General features: G+C 37.1%; 1 protein-coding gene across 2 annotated transcripts in view; it reads right to left on the bottom strand.

The window, feature by feature from the left end:
- tet1 (tet methylcytosine dioxygenase 1) overlaps positions 1-19,426 on the bottom strand; it is a 94,576-nt gene that overhangs the window by 31,547 nt on the left and 43,603 nt on the right. Inside the window, exon 1 of one of the 2 annotated variants that reach the window (XM_056470427.1) lies at positions 4,939-5,246. The exons of the other annotated variant lie outside the window; for it this stretch is intronic. Coding sequence (XP_056326402.1) covers positions 4,939-4,980 — 42 coding nt within the window. The 5' untranslated portion in view covers positions 4,981-5,246. Of the gene's footprint in view, positions 1-4,938; positions 5,247-19,426 lie in introns of those variants that run through there. 2 annotated transcript variants of the gene reach the window in all.

Genomic DNA, 19,426 nt, shown 5'->3' with positions numbered 1-19,426 from the left:
TTAATCGTGCAGCCCTATGTGACACTTTTAATGCCATTTGGAGGTGTCCATATCTGTCCATGTTGCTGTGAAGACTTGTGCGTCCGCCTTTATGCTTTTCTCCTGACCATGAAAATATAATTGGCTGAATCGTTGAAAAACTGAATTAAGATGGCATGTAGGGTCAAATCGAGATTGTGTTTTTTTTTTTTCCAAATAATCGCCCTACCTCTAATGCTACCTTACTACAATTACCTCAAAGTTCCTCATTCAGAGGCGGGAACCAGCAGACGCGCAACAAATTTAATCATAAGATAACCACAAAATAAAAGTTTCCAACTGGAACTTCTCACGGGACTTGACATTTGTAAACACTCGCTCCAAAGGGCTCACTCCTCTCCTAGCCGACCAATCGTGACAAAAAACAAAATCTTGTTACTGCCTCTGTGCACTGGGACCAGCTTACAGCAAACACTAAATCATTCATTCATTTTCTTTTTGGCTCAGTCTTTATTAATCAGGGGTCGCTAAAGCAGAATGAACCGCCAACATATCCAGCATATGCTTTTACGCAGCGGATGCCCTTCCAGCCGCAACCCAACACCGGGAAAAACCCGTACACTCTTGCATTCACACATACTGTGGTCAATTTAGTTTATTCAATTCACCTATAGCGCATGTCTTTGGACTGTGGGGGAAACCAGAGCACCTGGAGGAAACCCACATGAACAAGGGGAGAACATGCAAACTCCACACAGAAATGTCAACTGACCCAGCTGGGGCTTGAACCAGTGACCTTGTTGCTGTGAGGCGATCGTGCTACCCACTAACACTAAATCAGTGTTTTTAAATATTAAGCAAGCATCTCATTGGGTGCAGGATCAGCAGAGGCCAATCAGTTTGTTAAAAAATTATGTAATTGTAACCTGCCTACAGTTGAAAAAAATGTTTTAAACCATACTTCTATTTGCAATTTAGTAAAGTTAGAGAAAAAAAAAAATCTTCTGTCAGGTGAAACTGATAATAAACCTGAGTACAGGCTTTTACTGTTGACCAGCAACACAGAAACTTGGTCCATCAATACATAATGTACAAACCCAGAAATTTTGAAGTTCTTTAAACATGGCTCAGCCAATCACAATTTAAAAAAACTAAGCATTATAACAAGTCATATTAAATTAGATTATTAACATAAATAAAATCACTTAATTCTACTGTTTTAAAGCACAGTTCAAAGTTACCTGACATTGTTTTATTACTTAATGTATATGTAATAATGTTAAAATATTACTCACTTATGGGAAAAGTGTGTGTGTTTGTGAGTGTATACACATTATGATCATTCATTCATTCATTCATTATCTTTTTGGTTTAGTCCCTTTATTAATCCGGGGTTGCCACAACAGAATGAACCGTCAACTTATCCAACACATGTTTTACGCAGCGGATGCCCTTCCAGCTGCAACCCATCTCTGGGAAACATCCATATACACTCATTCACACTCATACACTACGGACAATTTAGCCTACCCAATTCACCTGTACCGCATGTCTTTGGACTGTGGGGGAAACCGGAGCACCTGGAAGAAACCCACGCAAACACATGGAGAATATGCAAAGTCCACACAGAAACGCCAACTGACCTAGCCGAGGCTCAAACCAGCAACCTTCTTGCTGTGAGGCAATTTTGTGATCTGTTGACGTGTTGCCAGGAATTTCATAATTAGTACAAACAACAACATTGTTATGATGCTTTCTGAACTTCTGTTTTCTTACCACTGCCATTTTTCGTGTGTTTGTTAGTAGGTGGGTTTTCGAGCATCTTGTTTTAATGCACATTTTCAAGCATTTTATAAAAACAAGTGATAAAAATTCCTTAAATCACAAAAAAAAAAAATGCTCGCTTGAGGTGGTTTTGGGCTGGAAAAAAGGGTTAATGTGAATAATGAGAGATGGAACAAAAGAACAAAAGAACTGACGCAGCAAACATTACACTCACATGACTATTATGCTTGCCTTGATTACAGTTGATTACTATGTTACCAATACTACGAGTTGATCTAACAACTTTGGTTTCAGGATTTTTTCTTTTTTTGCGAACTTTGAAAATGCTTCACATTTGGATGGAAACATGGCTATTGAGAGGAAAGAGCACAGCACAAATTGACATAGTTTTCTAAACGTCACTCTTAGTCACACTTTTTTTTCCAGTTCTAATCTAAGAATGAAAAGTGCAGTGCTGTGAGTATGTTAGGACATTGAATCATAGTCTGTATGTTATGTGTGCGTAAAGTTATTGCCAGCAGTTCACTTGAGCACCAGTGTCGCTAGAAACAAGACAAGATTCGTTCATTCATTCATTTTCTTTTCGACTTAGTCATTTTTTTAATCAGGGCTCACCACAGCAGATGACCTGTCTGCTGCAACCCAACACTGGGAAACAACCATACACTCTTTCACATACATACAGTACACTACGGCCAATTTAGCTTATTCAATTTACCTAGTAACTAGTAATTAACTAGTTTTTATCAGGAATTGTAATTTACTAAGTAGTTTTAAAAATGTGCACTTTTACTCTCCCTTGAGTAAATTTTTAGTGCTGTATCTGTACTTTTACTCCACTACTTTCCTTCAACCTGCAGTCACTAATTTATTTTTTCTTGTCTATGGGGATTAGAAAAAACAGTCCTGTGATTCCTGTCCAATCTAAATGCACATAGAAGTAAAGAGGTACTGGGAACTGCATCATAATGAACTACATCAAGACATGGGTGCTTTATAATTGCAGCAAAACGTTTGGAAGCATAAAAAGTGTTCAAGAAGATGTCCAAAATCTTTACACGCATTGACCCAGAGACCCAATGTTTAGATGCATGTCACTGATGAGAAGATGACGGATGTTTACTGCATGATGACTGAAAAGGCCTTAAACAACAAGACCTCAACATAATGTCTGATTGAATTAGCACTCCAACGTCATGAGGATGTTGCATTTTGTTTGGAGAATAAAAATCGTGTTGACATCAAAACTTAACATCAGGTCGACGTCAATGTCCAACGTCCAACATAAAATCAATCAAATATCAACATCTAATGACGTAGTGTGGACGTTACCATTATGACATCTATCAGACGTTGGATTTTGGTTGCCATACTTGCTGAATAAATGTCAGTATTTGTCGTCAATATGACGTTGGTTTAATATGTTGGCTCAACATTAGATTTTGGTCACTTTCCAACACAACCTAAAATCAACCAAATATCAACGTCATTTCACGTCGTTATTGGACATCAAAATAATATTGTCCTTAGACGCTGGCTAGACATTGAATTTTAGTCACCTGACATTGAACTAAATCAAACCTAATATTAACGACTTATGATGTTGTGTGTCTGTTGGGCGATAATTAAGGCACTACAGAAAGTTACGTTTACACACATCCACTAATTAGATGTAAATGCACCAGCTTTCTACAGCGTAATACTCTCTACTCACTACTCTTGAGTACTTTTGAAAGGTCATACTTTGAGTAATATTTACAACAGATACTTTTACTCTACTTGCACTACATTTTTAGGCAAGTAATGGCACTTTTACTTGAGTATGATTTTACAGTACTCCTTCCACCACTGCCTATAGCGCATGTCTTTGGACTGTGGGGAAAACGGGAGCACCCAGAGCAAACCCACGCGAACACAGGGTATTTAAAAATAAACATATTTAAATACAAAGAAAACAAACAGAAAATGTGTTGTGTGTAACTCCACAGATTGTATCTGCGCTTGATTATAAACAGACCTACAACTTCTGGAAATACAGTATCCCAGTAACAGTGTCCAAAACTTTCATGTTTATAAATAAACCAAAGAAAAGTGCTTCAAAGTAAACAAATCTCCTCAGTCGCCTACATACTTCTCTTGAATTCATATGGGTCCAAAAAAGGCTGTACATTACAACGTCCTCAATCAAGATGTGCTTTTTATTGGAAACATCAGTGGATGTTAAGGGAGATGGTTTGCTCATTCTTAGCACGTCAATCGTTAAGTCTCTCACAGCAGTGCCTCTGTGCCTTTGTTCTTGATTTGTTGTGTCTGAAGCCTTGAAAACTCAAAAAAGTCACACTTGACTTTGTCTCCTCTTGATTGTAGTAACGGCTCCCACAGACACAGTCTTAGCAACAGAACACATACTGCCCGAATCCAAAGAAGCTTCCCTTAGGAAGCGTTACCAAGGAAGGTTAAAGCAGAAGGGGAATATCAAACCCTAACAGAGCAAGAGAAGATACCTGACACCACCAGACAATCATACACAAACACAAAACACGACTACGAGTGGAATAACATGTTTCATGTTTAATTGCTCAATAATTGAACCATCATTCCAAAAGCTCACATACGCATCTCACAAACCTCTTCTGAACACATCAAAGCCATTAGTTAAGCTAAAATGTGCACGTTTGCAGTGGCGTACCCTCGTTTTCTTAGACGAATACTAAACATAAACACTTCCTTCCTGAAAAGCGAGTAGTAGTTTCTCTGAAGTCATGAGGTTTTTTCATTCATACGCTGCCGCTTTCCTGTTTCTGAACTTAACTACAGAGAAAAAAAGAAAGAAAAAACTCACATTGCAGGTGAATACACACACTAGCGGCTTTCCCTTTTAGCCAAGCTAAACTCTTACACAGTGATTTCAGGCACAGTGTCAAAAACGCACAACATATTCTGTCCCTAAAAACTTAAGAAAACACACAAATCTACTACTTTAAGATCTTTCTTTTTTCTGTGCTTTGCAAATATCCTTGCACTCTACCTGAAAGAAGAATTAAAACACTTACGAAAGCACGTTACTGATGCTGCAATGACAACAAACAGCAAACACACACACACACACACTCTGCTCCTAGGAGCATCTGTTTGAGACAATAGCCATTATTTAAAGCCAGGCTGGAGTCCTACCTTCTCATTCTTCAGAGGCAGACCCTCAATTTTGGGCAGCATAATCCTAAAAGGTAGCCATCTTGGCTCCCTGGGCTTCAGAAGAATAAGTGTCCGTGGTCTGCGATGCAGTGCGAGCAGCACAGGTTTGCATGATCAGTGCAGGGAAGCGAGGCTGTGATCTACACTGCCGCAGACAGCGACGCATGCGGCTCGCAGATGCAGACAGCAGATCAGCAGCCAATCGCGGACCGACTCTAGCGGCTTGTAAATGTATCTGCCATGCCTAGACCCTCCTAAACAAAGGATCCCCTATGTGGTTTCTTACTCTACAAGTACGCACGAGGGAGTGCGCTAAACTGTGCACTGGACAGTCAGCACAGCGGACTGGAGCTCAGAGATGGGCGAGGAGGGGGGCTGAGCAGAATAAAGGGTCTATGCAAGCAAACTATTTTTAGAAGTACACAGAGTTCCCAAGAACATCAGGAGGCGTTGTGTTTGAAAAGATGCAGTAAAAATATTTTAAAATAATGCTGAACATATTCCAGTAATAATAAACTATTTATAACAGATTGGTAATCTATATTTTGTATACATATATGTGCATATATAAGCACATCTGCATTAAGAGACGTTGTTTAATAACTCATCACAATTCATTTAGAAATATAATTTAGAAATGGATTGATAATTATTACAAATAGTGATAATATATGAAATAATGTGTTAAAATAACACTTCATAAATCACATTTAAATTCTTTCACAATAGATTCTTTCATTTTAAATTCTTTGTTACTATTATAAGCAGCTTTATTATTAGTAGTAATAGTATTATTAGTAGTTAATATAATACAAGTTATTATTAATAATAATAAAAAATAGGCAAAAGGCAAAACAATCTCTATTTTTAGAAGCACACAAACCTTTCAAGCCTATCAAGAGGAATCACGATCTGCCAAAGTGCTATTTCATCTATTAAAAAACATCTATAAAAAACAACCTGTTACTTTATCTGCGAAGCATTCAGCTTTATTACAATGAATCTAAAATAAGAACATCTAAAAATAATTCTAAAAAAAAACTCAGCCCATCCATGATGCAACGCAACATGGATAATGTGCTCAAAATAACATGAGGATGAAAGCCGAAATGCACGAGTGTGACTAAGCGTGTTGCTACACAGCTGTTTTTCTGAATGACGTCAGACGGCGTCACAGTCTGTGTCTCTCCATACAGACGCGTTTGGAGTGGACGTAATGGCGCAGTCGCAGAGCCTTCATCGCTGTGCTGCAGCTGTCACACGCTGTACCGTTCAGCACACACACACACACACATGGTGGAGCAGGTCAGATGAGGACACGCGAATACACCAGCTACTTTTAGCCCTAGCGCAAATACTGAATACAAAGACCAGGGAGACACTGAGGCAATTATGCATATCTTTCATATCATAGTGAATGTGTGTGTCAGTGTTGGGCAAGTTATTTCTAAAATGTAATTTATTAGTGATGCTTACATTAATCACACCTTTTCCTACTTTTTTACATGAAAACTCTTTTTTTATGTTCGATTTGCTTATTAATTCATTGATAAAGCTTGAAGTGAATCAGTGAGTTCAAGTGGGTCTAAACTAAGACATTTCAACTGATCCTCACTCTGGATGAAACTTTCCTTCAAAGCGTAAGCTGCATAAAGGACTGACCATGCCTGTGTGCTCCTGTGTCTAAAGCAGCCGTCCATATTAAGCCAGCCTGCTGTGTGCTGTGATGGCTGAGTATTGTTGCAGGGCTTTGTGTGAACACAAGTGAGGTGGCTGATGGGAATCGGTTTGAGTCGTGCAGTGACTCAGCTGCCTTGAGACAGTTTTCTTCACGCTCGCATCAGTGGACAATGGACCTGTGCTATTCTCGTTCACAATGGTCATAAAGGCCAAATCTGGTTAATATTCTAAGGATGCTACAATGGCACTTGTGACAGTGCTTTTTGCATGTGAAATCACCAGCCTTCATGTGAGTAATACACTCTGATACAAGCATGCTTCATCATGCCTTATCCTCTGACTAATTATTTGCCCTCAGTTTTTTTATTATTATTATTATTTTCTTAAAGGGGTCCTAGTGTGCCAATTTTTTAAGCTTTATGTCTCCAGGACGTGTCTTCAGTTCAAAATCCCTAACATTTTACTATTTACTTTTACTATTTATTATATATTTTGTATGTTTTTGTGTGTGTGTCTTTAAATGCAAATGAGCTGCTGCAAATACTGCTTGCACTTTGATTACTCTAGAAACAACAACACAAACAAAACATCTGCATGACTTTTAGAGCCTTTCAGTTTAAACTTCAGTTGAAATATAAATGAACCCAAAGTTTGGTATCACTGAAAAATTAAACCCAAAGGTTGGCAACATAGACATTTTTACGAATGTAGTGGTTATTTTTTGCGTATGTTGCTAGAATATGACATGAATAGGTTTTTAAAAACCAGTAACACTTTCATATGTATTCAAGGAAAAACAAAATACAGATAACATTTAAATGCACTTTAAAAATGCTGGGTTCCACACAATTCCTTCATGTTCCCCCAACACAAATCGATTAAAGCCCTGGTCATTTCACATTATTTTTCACGATTTTGTCATGATTTCCTTGACGTAGGGTGTCGTAGGGATTTGTAAACAACAAATGGGAATCATGACACAAGATTCAATTGTTTCTCCTCGTGTAATATGGCATAGTTCATGACAGACGATGCCATGTCTGCAACACTTCACAACACTATCGCAGAAGTCTAGCATGTTTAATTGTTACGTCCTTCTTCACGACAAGTTCCGTCACTGGGCAATAGGAGCACGTAATTTCTCGGTTATATCCACGGGTGTTGCGTATTTACTTATGGGTGGGTCACGGGTGGATAAGATCAATCATTTCTTATGCGAACTTTAAGTATGTTTTCTTAATTAAATTACTTTAATTAACTAATTGAATTGAAACTGACCGGCGCAATGGATGATTTCATTAACGGTGAAAACAGTTTGGCTTCTCTGAAACTATTTTACTTTCATTTTATTTAGGCTACTTATGATTTTACTCAACAAACAAGTTTGTGTTTTGGCACTGAAGCACATAGCGGACTTGTTTTGTAGCACTTAACCTCAGATGTTATTCATTATTCTTGTTGATCTAGTAGATAACAGACCAACAGAAAATACATTAAATTTAAGATACAAATTATGCCAAACGAAATTCATTACAAAAAATATTCCAAAAAATTTCCAAGAATTATATATGTGTTTGTGCCCATCCACTACTCACTTGTGGAGGTGGATGATTTGTTTCGCACTGTGGAAAATAAAGATTTAATTAATTCTCCACTGTAATTGTTGTATCACAAACCTCTGTCATATATTGGCTAATTTATTAATATGTCATTATTTTAAAGATTATGTCTAGAGAGTCAGATTTTTCCTCGGTGCTGATGTGCTTTCATTTTCTCTGTCTCACTCGCTGCAAGTTCAGGCAAAGCAGTGTTTAATGAGCAGCCCTAGCAGGAAAATTTAGATTTGAAAGAAAATATCGTAATATTAAAAAGGAAACATAAGTTTGATCCTATCAATGTCATAACGAAAGCCCTTAAATAATGTAGCCTAGCTAGTTGTCAGCAAGCGTGAGTGTTTATTGAGATTGAAATAAGATTAAAAACAAATGAAATTGAGATAAGAAATATTGTTATAACAACACTTGTGACGGCTTTGAGACATAATGCTCGTCGTAGACATCACGGGATGACTGATCAAGAAGCAACGTGTAGTCTGGCACATTTGTTACCCACAACAAGTCTAGATTTTGTCAAGACAAAATCACATAATCTGGCATGGTGACTTTCGTAGCTGACAATAAAAGTGGTGTAATCTGGCTTAAGTTAATTTATAAATACAAATTTAAGTGGATTAAACATAAACAATTAGTTGTCCCCAAAAAATCTTAAGAATGGTGTTGTTTCAAATCATTTTAAATAAGTAGTTTAAACAAGCACCAAAAGTGATTTTTAGTGTGCAGGACATGTCTTGTAGGAAAACATTCTCAGTTTCTGCATCACATTTAATGTAAGTGTCTGGACTCTGCTACCAAAACAAGAATTGACAAAACCGAAGTGTCTTGTCCTGACAGTAGACATATATAACAAGCACATTTAGCAGAGCACACATAATTGTTTTGGATGTTTGGTAAGTTCTGTAACAAGCTAAATTTGTTTTGTGTGCCTGGTCTTAATAATGACAGTTTCCACCTTTCCACTTTCGGGGTGAATGCTTCTCTTTGCTCAACCATTAAATCCCATGCCAATATGGATCAGTCAGCACAAATATGGTTTCATTTTGATAACAGAGCTCTTTGGAATGTAATGCAAATGCATCAGATGTTGCCTTGATAGCACATGTATAATGTACACAGTGATATAAACAATACTCAAAAAAATTGCTGCTTGTTTAAACTACTTATTTATAATGAGCTGAATCAACACAATTTTTAAGTTTTTTGGGGATAACTTTATTGTTTTATGTTCAATCAACTTTACAAATCAAATTTGTAAAAACAATTAAGTTAACAATTGATTTGTGTTGAATCAACAGAATTCAATTAACCCTGGAACCCTGTATTTTTTACAGTGAACATCTGTTTTTTGGGAAACATTTTATCTGATATTTACCTTATTAAATAACAGAGCACTTCCCATTTCAGGCACTGGCAAAAACCGGTAGAGAGGCAACAGAGTGTTGATGTAAAGTGTACAGGCTTTTTATCCACATGGCCCAGCATGGTTGTCTAACCATGCCTAGAATTCCAGGTAGAAAATGGTTTATAATTGTTTTGCTCCATACCAGGCTTGAATATGATTGGAACCATACCTGACTGTTCTTATTCGGGACAATAGTGGAAAACTGATTAATGTGAAAGCTAACTAAACCAGAACTAATTGTATTGTTTTTGTCATGGTCAGAGGGAAGGGAAAGGACAAAGACTCAGTTGCAGTCAATAATAGGTATTTATTCATTATAAAAAAACAAAAAAACAAAAAGGCAACAAAAACAACCCAAAGAAGAAAAACATTAACTAAAAGACAAAACCCAAACTTAGCTGGGCTGGCAGGACAGGAAGGATCTAGATAAGACTTGACAAGACAAGAGCGACATACAACGTATGATGTCCAACGACGGAATGGGACAGAACAGCAGACATGAGGAGACTATAAGCAGAAAGAATTAACAAATAAACAGATGAACTGAATAAACTAATTATGGGTTAACAAGACGAGTGGGACTAGACAATAGTCAGGAGAGCACATGACACAAAGAAACAACACAAGCAATGTCCTCAAGTATAACAGGACTAGAACATGCAGCTAATGAGAAAACTCATTAACCGCGTGTTCACATGAAAAACGACACTAAAGCACGCGGCGCATGTAAACATGAACCACGGAGCTTTTTCTCTTTATTCTCTTGTAGGGGCATGCTTATGACGTAGCACCTGTTGTTGGTGTTTCGTGTGTTTGAATATTAAAATGGCCCTCCTATGAATTGTCAGTTACTGAAATGGCCCACTGTCAATTTGAGTTTGAGACCTCTGCTTTAAAGGGTTAGTTCACCCAAAAGTTAAAATTATATTTCTTATCTTGTTGTTCCAAATCTATACAATGTCTTTAGTTATTTGTATTGGATTTAAAAGAGCAACTTGTACAATCCAGTAAATAAATTCCTCCAGATGTGTTTCTAGAGAAGAAATAAGCTACAGAGATGTCTGAAATAACACAGAAGTTAGTAAATGATGACAGAATGTTCACTTTTGGCTTAAAAAGTCCCTTTAATCATCAGCATGAGCAGCTTAAACTTACAGACTGTACTCATCTTTTCCAACACCACCCAGAACTCCTCCCTTCTTTGTCTTTTCTCACATGTGCTCAGTTGCCAATTGGAGAAACATGTCCATATGGTGTGCTTTAAAAAGCCATCTAGCCTTCACAAGTCACAGGCAGCCTATATATGAATCTCCCTTGGAAGTGCTGGCAAACTACACCACTGCACTGTGACAAAGTGACCGATGACTCAAACCACAAAAACACCAGCAACAAATGAGCATGTCAGCAGGTTAAAGGAGAAATCCACCATTATCCCTCTCAATCATCAGCACCATTTAACACGCTAACAAAGAAGGAATAAACAATGAATCTACAACTAGGGCAAATTCTGACTTGTTGAATTCTTGTTGAAGTCATTAGTCTTATCATAGCCTTGATTAGAGTTCAAGTGGATTAATGTGGGATTATAAATATTTTGTCCAATGGAAATGTGTGATGACAATGACTTTTTAAAAACTTTTAGAGAGCTGAATTTATTTTAACAGACCCCCTAGTTTTTCACGATTCTTTTATTGTGATTTTTTTGCGATAAAAATGACTGATTTAGTGGTGGAAATTCTCAGAAATTTGCAAACAATTTTGCGATTAAATATATATTACCATAGTAGGTAGCCTACTATGTTAGGTGTGCAATCTGACACAATGATAAGAATCATAAAAATAAAGCTTCTTTATTTTGGTCTCTTGTCAAGATAAGATCTAAAACATAGAGAAGGGATTAAGCTAAAGAAAGGTTGTATAAGGCCCAATCCCAATTCTATTTTTGTACCCCTACCCCTTTCCTTTCCCCTTGGCCCTTAAAACTAAGGGTTAAGGGGAAGGGCTTTAAAATTTACTCCTAAGAAATGGGACACCACTACAGCACCTGCACACGTCATCATATGTCATTGCGATCTCTTGCGTCATATGAAATCAGACGATCGCGACTGCTGTAGTTTTTTGTGTTGTGTTATTTTTTGGTATTTATATTCAGGAAATCACTGAAGGCATATATTATGTTATCATAACCATCTAATGTGGCAATAAGATCGTAACTATACTGCGCATTTACACAGTGGCCATATTCATCTATGTAAACACACGAAAACAACACTAACATTATAGCAGACACTATAAAAAGGTCATTCCCAGTCCCTAGACTTTTCTGAGAGGGTATTCGAGTATCATCGAGTGTCAGAATGTTGTAGGACTGCTATTCAAGAGTTAATTTTATGGATTATAAAAAGCGAAGTTTAGTGGTTTTTATTTTAGCGGGGTTTTTTTTTTAAAAGCATGACGGTAAAAGACAAACGCGGTTATGAATGTTAAAGCATGTGCTTGTTTGTTGTAAAAATTTGTAATAATGACAAAAAATACTAATTTTTGGGTTACTTCCAGGTTCAGCAATACTGCCATTGTGGCTGGTGTATTCTGGGAATTTTTTTTACCCTTTGGTTTCGAGTGTGGTCCTGAAAAATCTTCGTTCGAAGGGCTATTCACCCCTTCCCCTTGGCCCTTCACCTTCAAGCTAAAGAGAATTGGGACACCCCACCTCTTGACGTGAATGCGCAAAATGAGGGGTAGGGGAAGGGCTAAGAGGTAGAATTGGGATTAGGCCTAACTCTTATTTATATCCATGATCTTACTTTCTCTCAGTTTTCACTCCCCGGAGCATCTGACATATACCACACTCAGAACATGCGTTAGGGCTTCACCTACCGTAATACACCTAAAACACGCATTGCCGTAAAACGCTCTCGTTAACTGCAGGAAAAGAGTTAAACGAAAACATTTATCGATTTTACACACACCATAATACCAGCCATACATGTCAAGCACAAATAATGTCCCTCACTTCGGTCACGTCCAGTGGGCCGTCATCACTCTCTATCATTGTAAGCTGCTTGCTGTTCTGTCTGTTTCATTGCTCCGTTTGAAAGATGTTTCACACTTTATTTTGCAGTTTAAAGCACGTCAAACGCACAAAACGCACAATATGCACCACAGGATGCCTAATCCAATCTTTGAATTGGCTTGTGACTTTTTGTTGATTTTGTGTTGGATTCAGCGATCGTGGAATCACGAAAAAATAGGGGGTCTGTTTTAAACCTGCTAATATTCTTCTTGCCACTATTTTGTCCAATTTCTTTCATGTAATGAAAATCAATTTGGAGAAAAAAATGATAATAAAAATGTAGTATGATCACTTATTATTTTATATACTTTATTAAGTACAAGTCAGAATAATGTGCAACTTTAAATGAGAAATGTGCAAATATAAGATAAATTTAATATGCTTTCTAAGTATATAAAATCACCATAACAAATTTCATTTCATTTAAATTTCATTAAAGGTGCAGTAGGTGATCTGCCAAAAAGCTAACCGTTAGCATAATAGCTTTGAAAACACAACGCATATTTTTCTATCACTGACCGCAAAACATTTGGCGGGATTTTGATGCCATACAAAAAAACTAAACAACATGATTTGTAAACAAATACATTTGCCTCACCTGTCTATCTACATATGAACAACTTTTCTGGTGTAATCAGTTTTCTCTGTAGTTCACTTTGTACAGAGATGTATTGGTGTTAAAGATCACTCGAGTGTACAGTTCCACAGATACGATAAAATTAATGTAAAATCAAGGTTAAAATTACATGGTCACTCACAATGTTTTTTTTAATTATGTCTGAAAGTCTTTAGTCACGTGTTTGTAAACATACAACAAAACCAACCTAGGCTCATTCTGAAAACGTACCGCTATATACATTTCAGGGGAGCTCCAAATACATCCCAGGAGGTGCCTCACGAGTGCCATTCCAGAGGTTGCTGTCGTCTGACTGACTGATCGACTAACCCACCGTCCTCCTTCCCAAACCCAACCAATAGTGTTTTCAAAAGCACAGATTGACCATTGATGTGGAATATTTCATGCATGCAAGGATCGCTGGTCTGACTCTCTCACGTGCTTCGTCTTAAAGCGACTACTGTATGATTAGTGGTTTGTCGGCGGGGTGCAGGAATTACACTTATTACTAAGCCATACTTACATGCTATTTCAGACCAAATATTCAGAGTAGCTAGTAAACATTATAGGGAGCTAGTCACAGGTTATCATTGTTCAAAAATTAACCAATGTGATGTAAATATAAAACCAACTTCACCTCAGTAAAGTGGAATAGCTCTATTGACTTATGTTTTTTTGTTAAAATAAATAAAAATCTACATTAATGATGCTGTAAAAGGTCTCTTATGAAACTAAAAAAAGTCACATCCATCTTTCGCCGGAAGATTACACAGAAAGCCAACTGACCCAGCCGAGGCTTGAACCAGCGACCTTCTTGCTGTGAGGCAAGTGCTGTTCCCTACTGCACCTTTAAATGCAAATACCATCCTCTAAAATGAAAATGGTTTGCTGCATCTATTTTTATTTAAAGCTTATTCAATAAAACTAAAAATAGGGAGCAACAATTTTTTTTCAATCAAAGAATCACCAATAAATATTAAAGAGATCCTTGTCTTCAGAAGCGTACTCCTCTATACTTGAATAAATTCATTAAGTCACACATATTAAATTAACCCCTGACAGCAGAAGAAGTCAGGCTGAACAAGAGGTAAAGATCCTAATTTCCTCTGTAAGGCACACAAAGCAATAATACAATGCATTTGCTGAGTCAAAAAATTATGCTTGTTTTAATATGCAGTGTGAGAAGCCATGCATTAGAGTGTTCTCTCAATAAATTCACACAGTGATCACTGGAAATACCTATGTACTTCAACATACGTATGATTGCAGTTTCTCGGAAACACTAAGGGGCAGTATGACGACAACAACTTTTGTTCCTTTTCACACTAATGATATTTACAGGGAAATATTATCAATAAATACAAGATTTTTTGTGCATTTCTTTGCACAACAACAAATAAACACCACAAAAGTATGGTATCAATTTTCCACCAAATGTATTGCAGTCATGGATCAAAAAATAATAAGCATAAATAAAAAAATTGACACTTCATGCAAAATTCTAACACACAAAATCTAACAGGTGTCTATATTATCTGAAACTGCAGCCATGAGTTGCATTGGAGTGACACCAACTCCCCCTTCGTCTGATTGGCTGGTGGAGTAACTGTCAATCTCGACTAGTTGACCAAAGCCTACCCATGATTTAAATGAAACTCAAATTCATCAATCTTTTGATTATGCAAGCGCAGAATCTAGGAACAGTTGTAAAGGGGAAAAACTGTAAGCAGACAAAACATTCAAATATGAGTGGAAAAATTGATTTTGTTTGCAATTCAGGTTTCAGTTTTGTGCAATGTCATTTTAAACAGAATTTTTGATTCACGCTTTCTATCACAATCAGCAGCAATCTAGCAGTGCAGATTACTGGAGAACTACAAATCCCATTATGGACCTCACACACACAAGTTCCAGTTATTTCCCTGATTGCACACACACACGCACGCACACATGCACGCACACACACACACACACACACACACACACACACACACACACACACACGCACACACACACACACACACACACACACACACACACACACACACACACACACACACGCACACACACAGCCAGAAGCTCATCATAGACTGATTATCAGGACTATAGATACACCTCACATTCACACACACAGTGCTGAGTCTTGTTCCCCTGTAACACTTCTAAGCATTTTCCTGCCCTGTCCTTCCATGGTTTTTGATCTTTGCTTTGTTCATTGTTTTATGTTGTTTTGCCGCCTGTACTGACCATTCGCCTGCTTTGCTGCCTACACTTTTGGATTACCCTCATGTTACCGTTTATTCCAGTTTGACTATTGCTTGCCTGACTAAGCTAACTTCATTTTACTTCCACTCCTATGTTACACTCATTATCTTTCAGTACGTGACCTTGTTCTTTCTTAGTCTGCATTTAGTTTTTTGCTTTTGTATGTTATAATTTTACACACGTTGTCAATTTTTTATCTTCGATAATTTTTGATTTACGACCACAAAACATTTGTCAGGATTTTCAAAACAACTAAACAACATTATTTGTAATCAAATACATTTGCCTCACCTGTCTATCTACATATGAACAACTTTTATGGTGTGGTCATCTTTCTCTGTAGTTCATTTTGTGCAGTGATGTATTGGTATTAAAGATCACTCGAGTGAAGCACAGTTTCACAAATAAGATAAAACCAATGTAAAATCAAGGTTAAAATTACATGGTCACTCACAATGCACTTAAAGAAGTCTTTAGTCAGGGTTTTTTAAAACATACAACAGAAGCAACCCAGGCTCATTCTGAAAACGTACTGCTATATACATTTCTGGGGAGCGCCAAATACGTCGCAGGAGGTGCATTTTTTTGCAGTTTTTGTTTTCGCAAATCCACCAGAGATCTCAAATTTCTCTAACGAGTGCCATTCGCGCCTGCTGTTCTTGCATAAATGCACCACAGGTTGCTGCCATCTGACTGACTGATCGACTGACCCATCCTCCTCCTTCCCAAACCCAACCAATAGTGTTTTCAAAAGCATGGATTGACCAGTGTCCACCCACTTCCCTAAACCCAACAACAGTTTTAAAAAGCTATTCAAAATAAGAAAAGTCCTCGCCTGATTTTGACCGCGTTTTCAGATTTACCACAATCTCACTCTGTTATTTGTGTCCTGAAACAGGCAATAAAACGTACATGAAGCAATGTATTACAGGTTTCACAAAAAATGTAGGATGAAAGATCATTTTAAATAAGCCTAGGCTGGAATAAAACCTTAATTCAGGTCATTCAGTGGTTGCTGATGCTGCCCTGATACATCTTATGCAAACAGTTTTTGCATACAATGAAAAGTTTTATAGATCAACAACAACAAAAATCATATCAAAGCATCTTAGTAGCAGTTTGGCATTTCTTGTTTAGAGCGGAAAGTGAGATTTCCTCAGTCAGGAGGGAAGTTGGTGTGTGTGTGTGTGTGTGTGTGTGTGTGTGTGTGTGTGTGCGTGTGTGTGTGTGTGTGTGTGTGTGTGTGCGTGCATGTGTGTGCGTGTGTGTGTGTGTGTGTGTTAAAACAGGAAGGCTAACCGGTGGTTTGCTCTGTGCACAAACAACAAGGAAAAAAGCCAACAAAATGCAGCAAGGACAATTCAACGGATGCACTTGGCTTCTGTAATTGCAAATAAACAAAAAGGCAGTTTCCTAATCACCATCATTGTGACTTTATTTTAAACTTTGATGATTCATATCACAAACTAAACGCTGTTGAGGCTCTTGTGAGTGAATAATAATAATGGTGTAAGAACACCTGGGACTCCTCAAAAGACACTCATTGATTCAATCCATTTGCTTGCTTGGAGGGCTGACATTGAAATTTAAATCATCTATTCAGCTGTAAAGTCGGGGGAACTGTGGAGAAATTTTCCAGTACAGTCATACTCCTCCATGGCAACTAATGTGGTAGTGTAAAACGCTTTAAGACTTCCCTTTTATTGACAGACATTAATCTGGGCTATGTTTGGATGTGATGAGATATTTGAGATGAGGTGAGACTTGCTGAACTCTGTTTAGTTTCGTGTTGATACTGATTAAAGTGTTGCTAAAAATCAAATATTTTACCAAAAAAAATAACAGTAGTAATTTACTGTGAAATCTAAATATTTCAAAAACAGAAGTAGTGTTTTTACAGCAAATGTATCCCTTTTTTATTTTTTAAATACTTTCAGGGTTCATACACATTTTTACTACTAAAATTCCATGACTTTTCCATGATTTTTTCAAGACTTTCAAGTAAATTTTCATTAAATATTTCATGCAATGTCTACATATGCATGGTAAAAAAAAGAATGCATGTTCATTTTTATTACAGCATATCATAAAACATGCAGCAAAATTCATTCCGCCACGGCTACATTACAGCTTCTCATTCAAAATATTCAGTCGTTTTTTGTTTTTTTAATAGCGGGTTATAATCGCACCGAAACTTATTAAAAGGTAAGTGAATTACAACTTTTCTGTAACTGTCGCAGTGCTGTGTGTTATTTGTTTAACCCTTTAAGGTGACATGCCGACTGACAAGTGTGTGATGTGTGATGCTAGCAGACACAACATATAGCTTTCAGTTAGGATGAACACAGTTTCCATAATTATACTTTATTGATAAAGCTCTAAGGTTCTGCATAAAACAAACAAAGACTTTATCTTGCTGGAGTTTAAAGTCGTTTCACTTTACTTTAGGATGCATAAATGCCGCTCTGTAGGTCTATTGGAGACGTTCATAAATATTCCTAGCCAATCTATTAAATGCTCACTAATTAAACGCGCTAAATTGCACTTCAGCAATGTTTATTTGAGAGCGCACAAGAAAATCTGCACTTGAGCAGCGTAAGTTTTGTGCAGAATAGGAAATCGACACATAGGGTAAGAGATTCACATGCTCGTATAAATGCGATCTCGACTTGTAATACTGCGCTCACGACATTTGTCATTGAAGTAACGCCACAGGTAGTTATCTGAACTGCAAAAGGCCTGCCGCCACAGCTGTAAAAAATCCTAGAGGAAACACTGTAGCCTATATTCAGGAATACAGATATTTGTTTTCCATGACTTTTCCAAAACTTTGTGGTTTTTCTGTTTTTGTCAAAATTCCAGAACTTTTCCAGGTTCTCCATGACCGTATAAACCCTGCACATAAAAGCATGTATCATTTTCACAAGCTTGCACTTTGAAACATGTTTTACATTTTTAGGTCTCCAAAGCACTGCAGCTGTGTAAATGAACAGTCAAAATGAATAAAAGTTATTGAATATTATATATGAATATAATGTAAACACCCCCAAAGTTACAAGAGAAATGTGGATCTCTTATTTTAATACCACTGCAAGCAACAGGACAAAAAAGAAAGTTATTTATAGTTATTATTTATTGCAGCAACTATTTTACGTTATGCGCCCAGTGACGGTTATGTTTAATCTCCTATTTTAAATATCTTAATACTTCATCTTATAACTTCATACCAATGAGACTGCACAAATTTAAAATCCAAGAATTTAAAAGCCTAAAATAGTTCTTTGCAAGATCGGGATATTGTTTTTACAATTATAATTTTATTGCCTTCTGACATAATCCTTTGAGAGTATATATTGTGATTCTTCCTACTAGCACCAACCTGCCTGATAAAAAAAATTACACCAAAAAGGACCAATTGTCTTCATTCATTGAACATTCTTCATCTGTAATGCACAATTAGAAGAAAACCTTTGGCCAAGTAAAATAATAAATGAAAACTGCAGATGCCTTTCGCTATGTCATGATGCATCACCTCCGTGCACAGAGGTGACTAATAGTGTCCGATGACTGTATTTGCGAGTGTGACAGCAGCATTACGAGGTGTTTAAGATGATCAAAAATCATATCACACTGGTCAGAGAGAGGTTCAATGCAGAGGGATTCACTCCTACTGACATTTCACGATTTGTTTGCTCACTTTCTTGCACTTCAGCCTCCTACCAGCTGTATTCACACAAGCACTCATGCTGCCTCATGCCAATGATCCTACACACACATCTTTCACTTTCACTGGAGATGTAACCACATGAATATAA

The sequence above is a fragment of the Danio aesculapii genome, chromosome 13 (genome assembly GCF_903798145.1).
Source record: "Danio aesculapii chromosome 13, fDanAes4.1, whole genome shotgun sequence".
In the NCBI taxonomy this organism is placed as follows: domain Eukaryota; kingdom Metazoa; phylum Chordata; class Actinopteri; order Cypriniformes; family Danionidae; genus Danio; species Danio aesculapii.
This window is presented reverse-complemented; position numbering and strand designations above follow the sequence as displayed.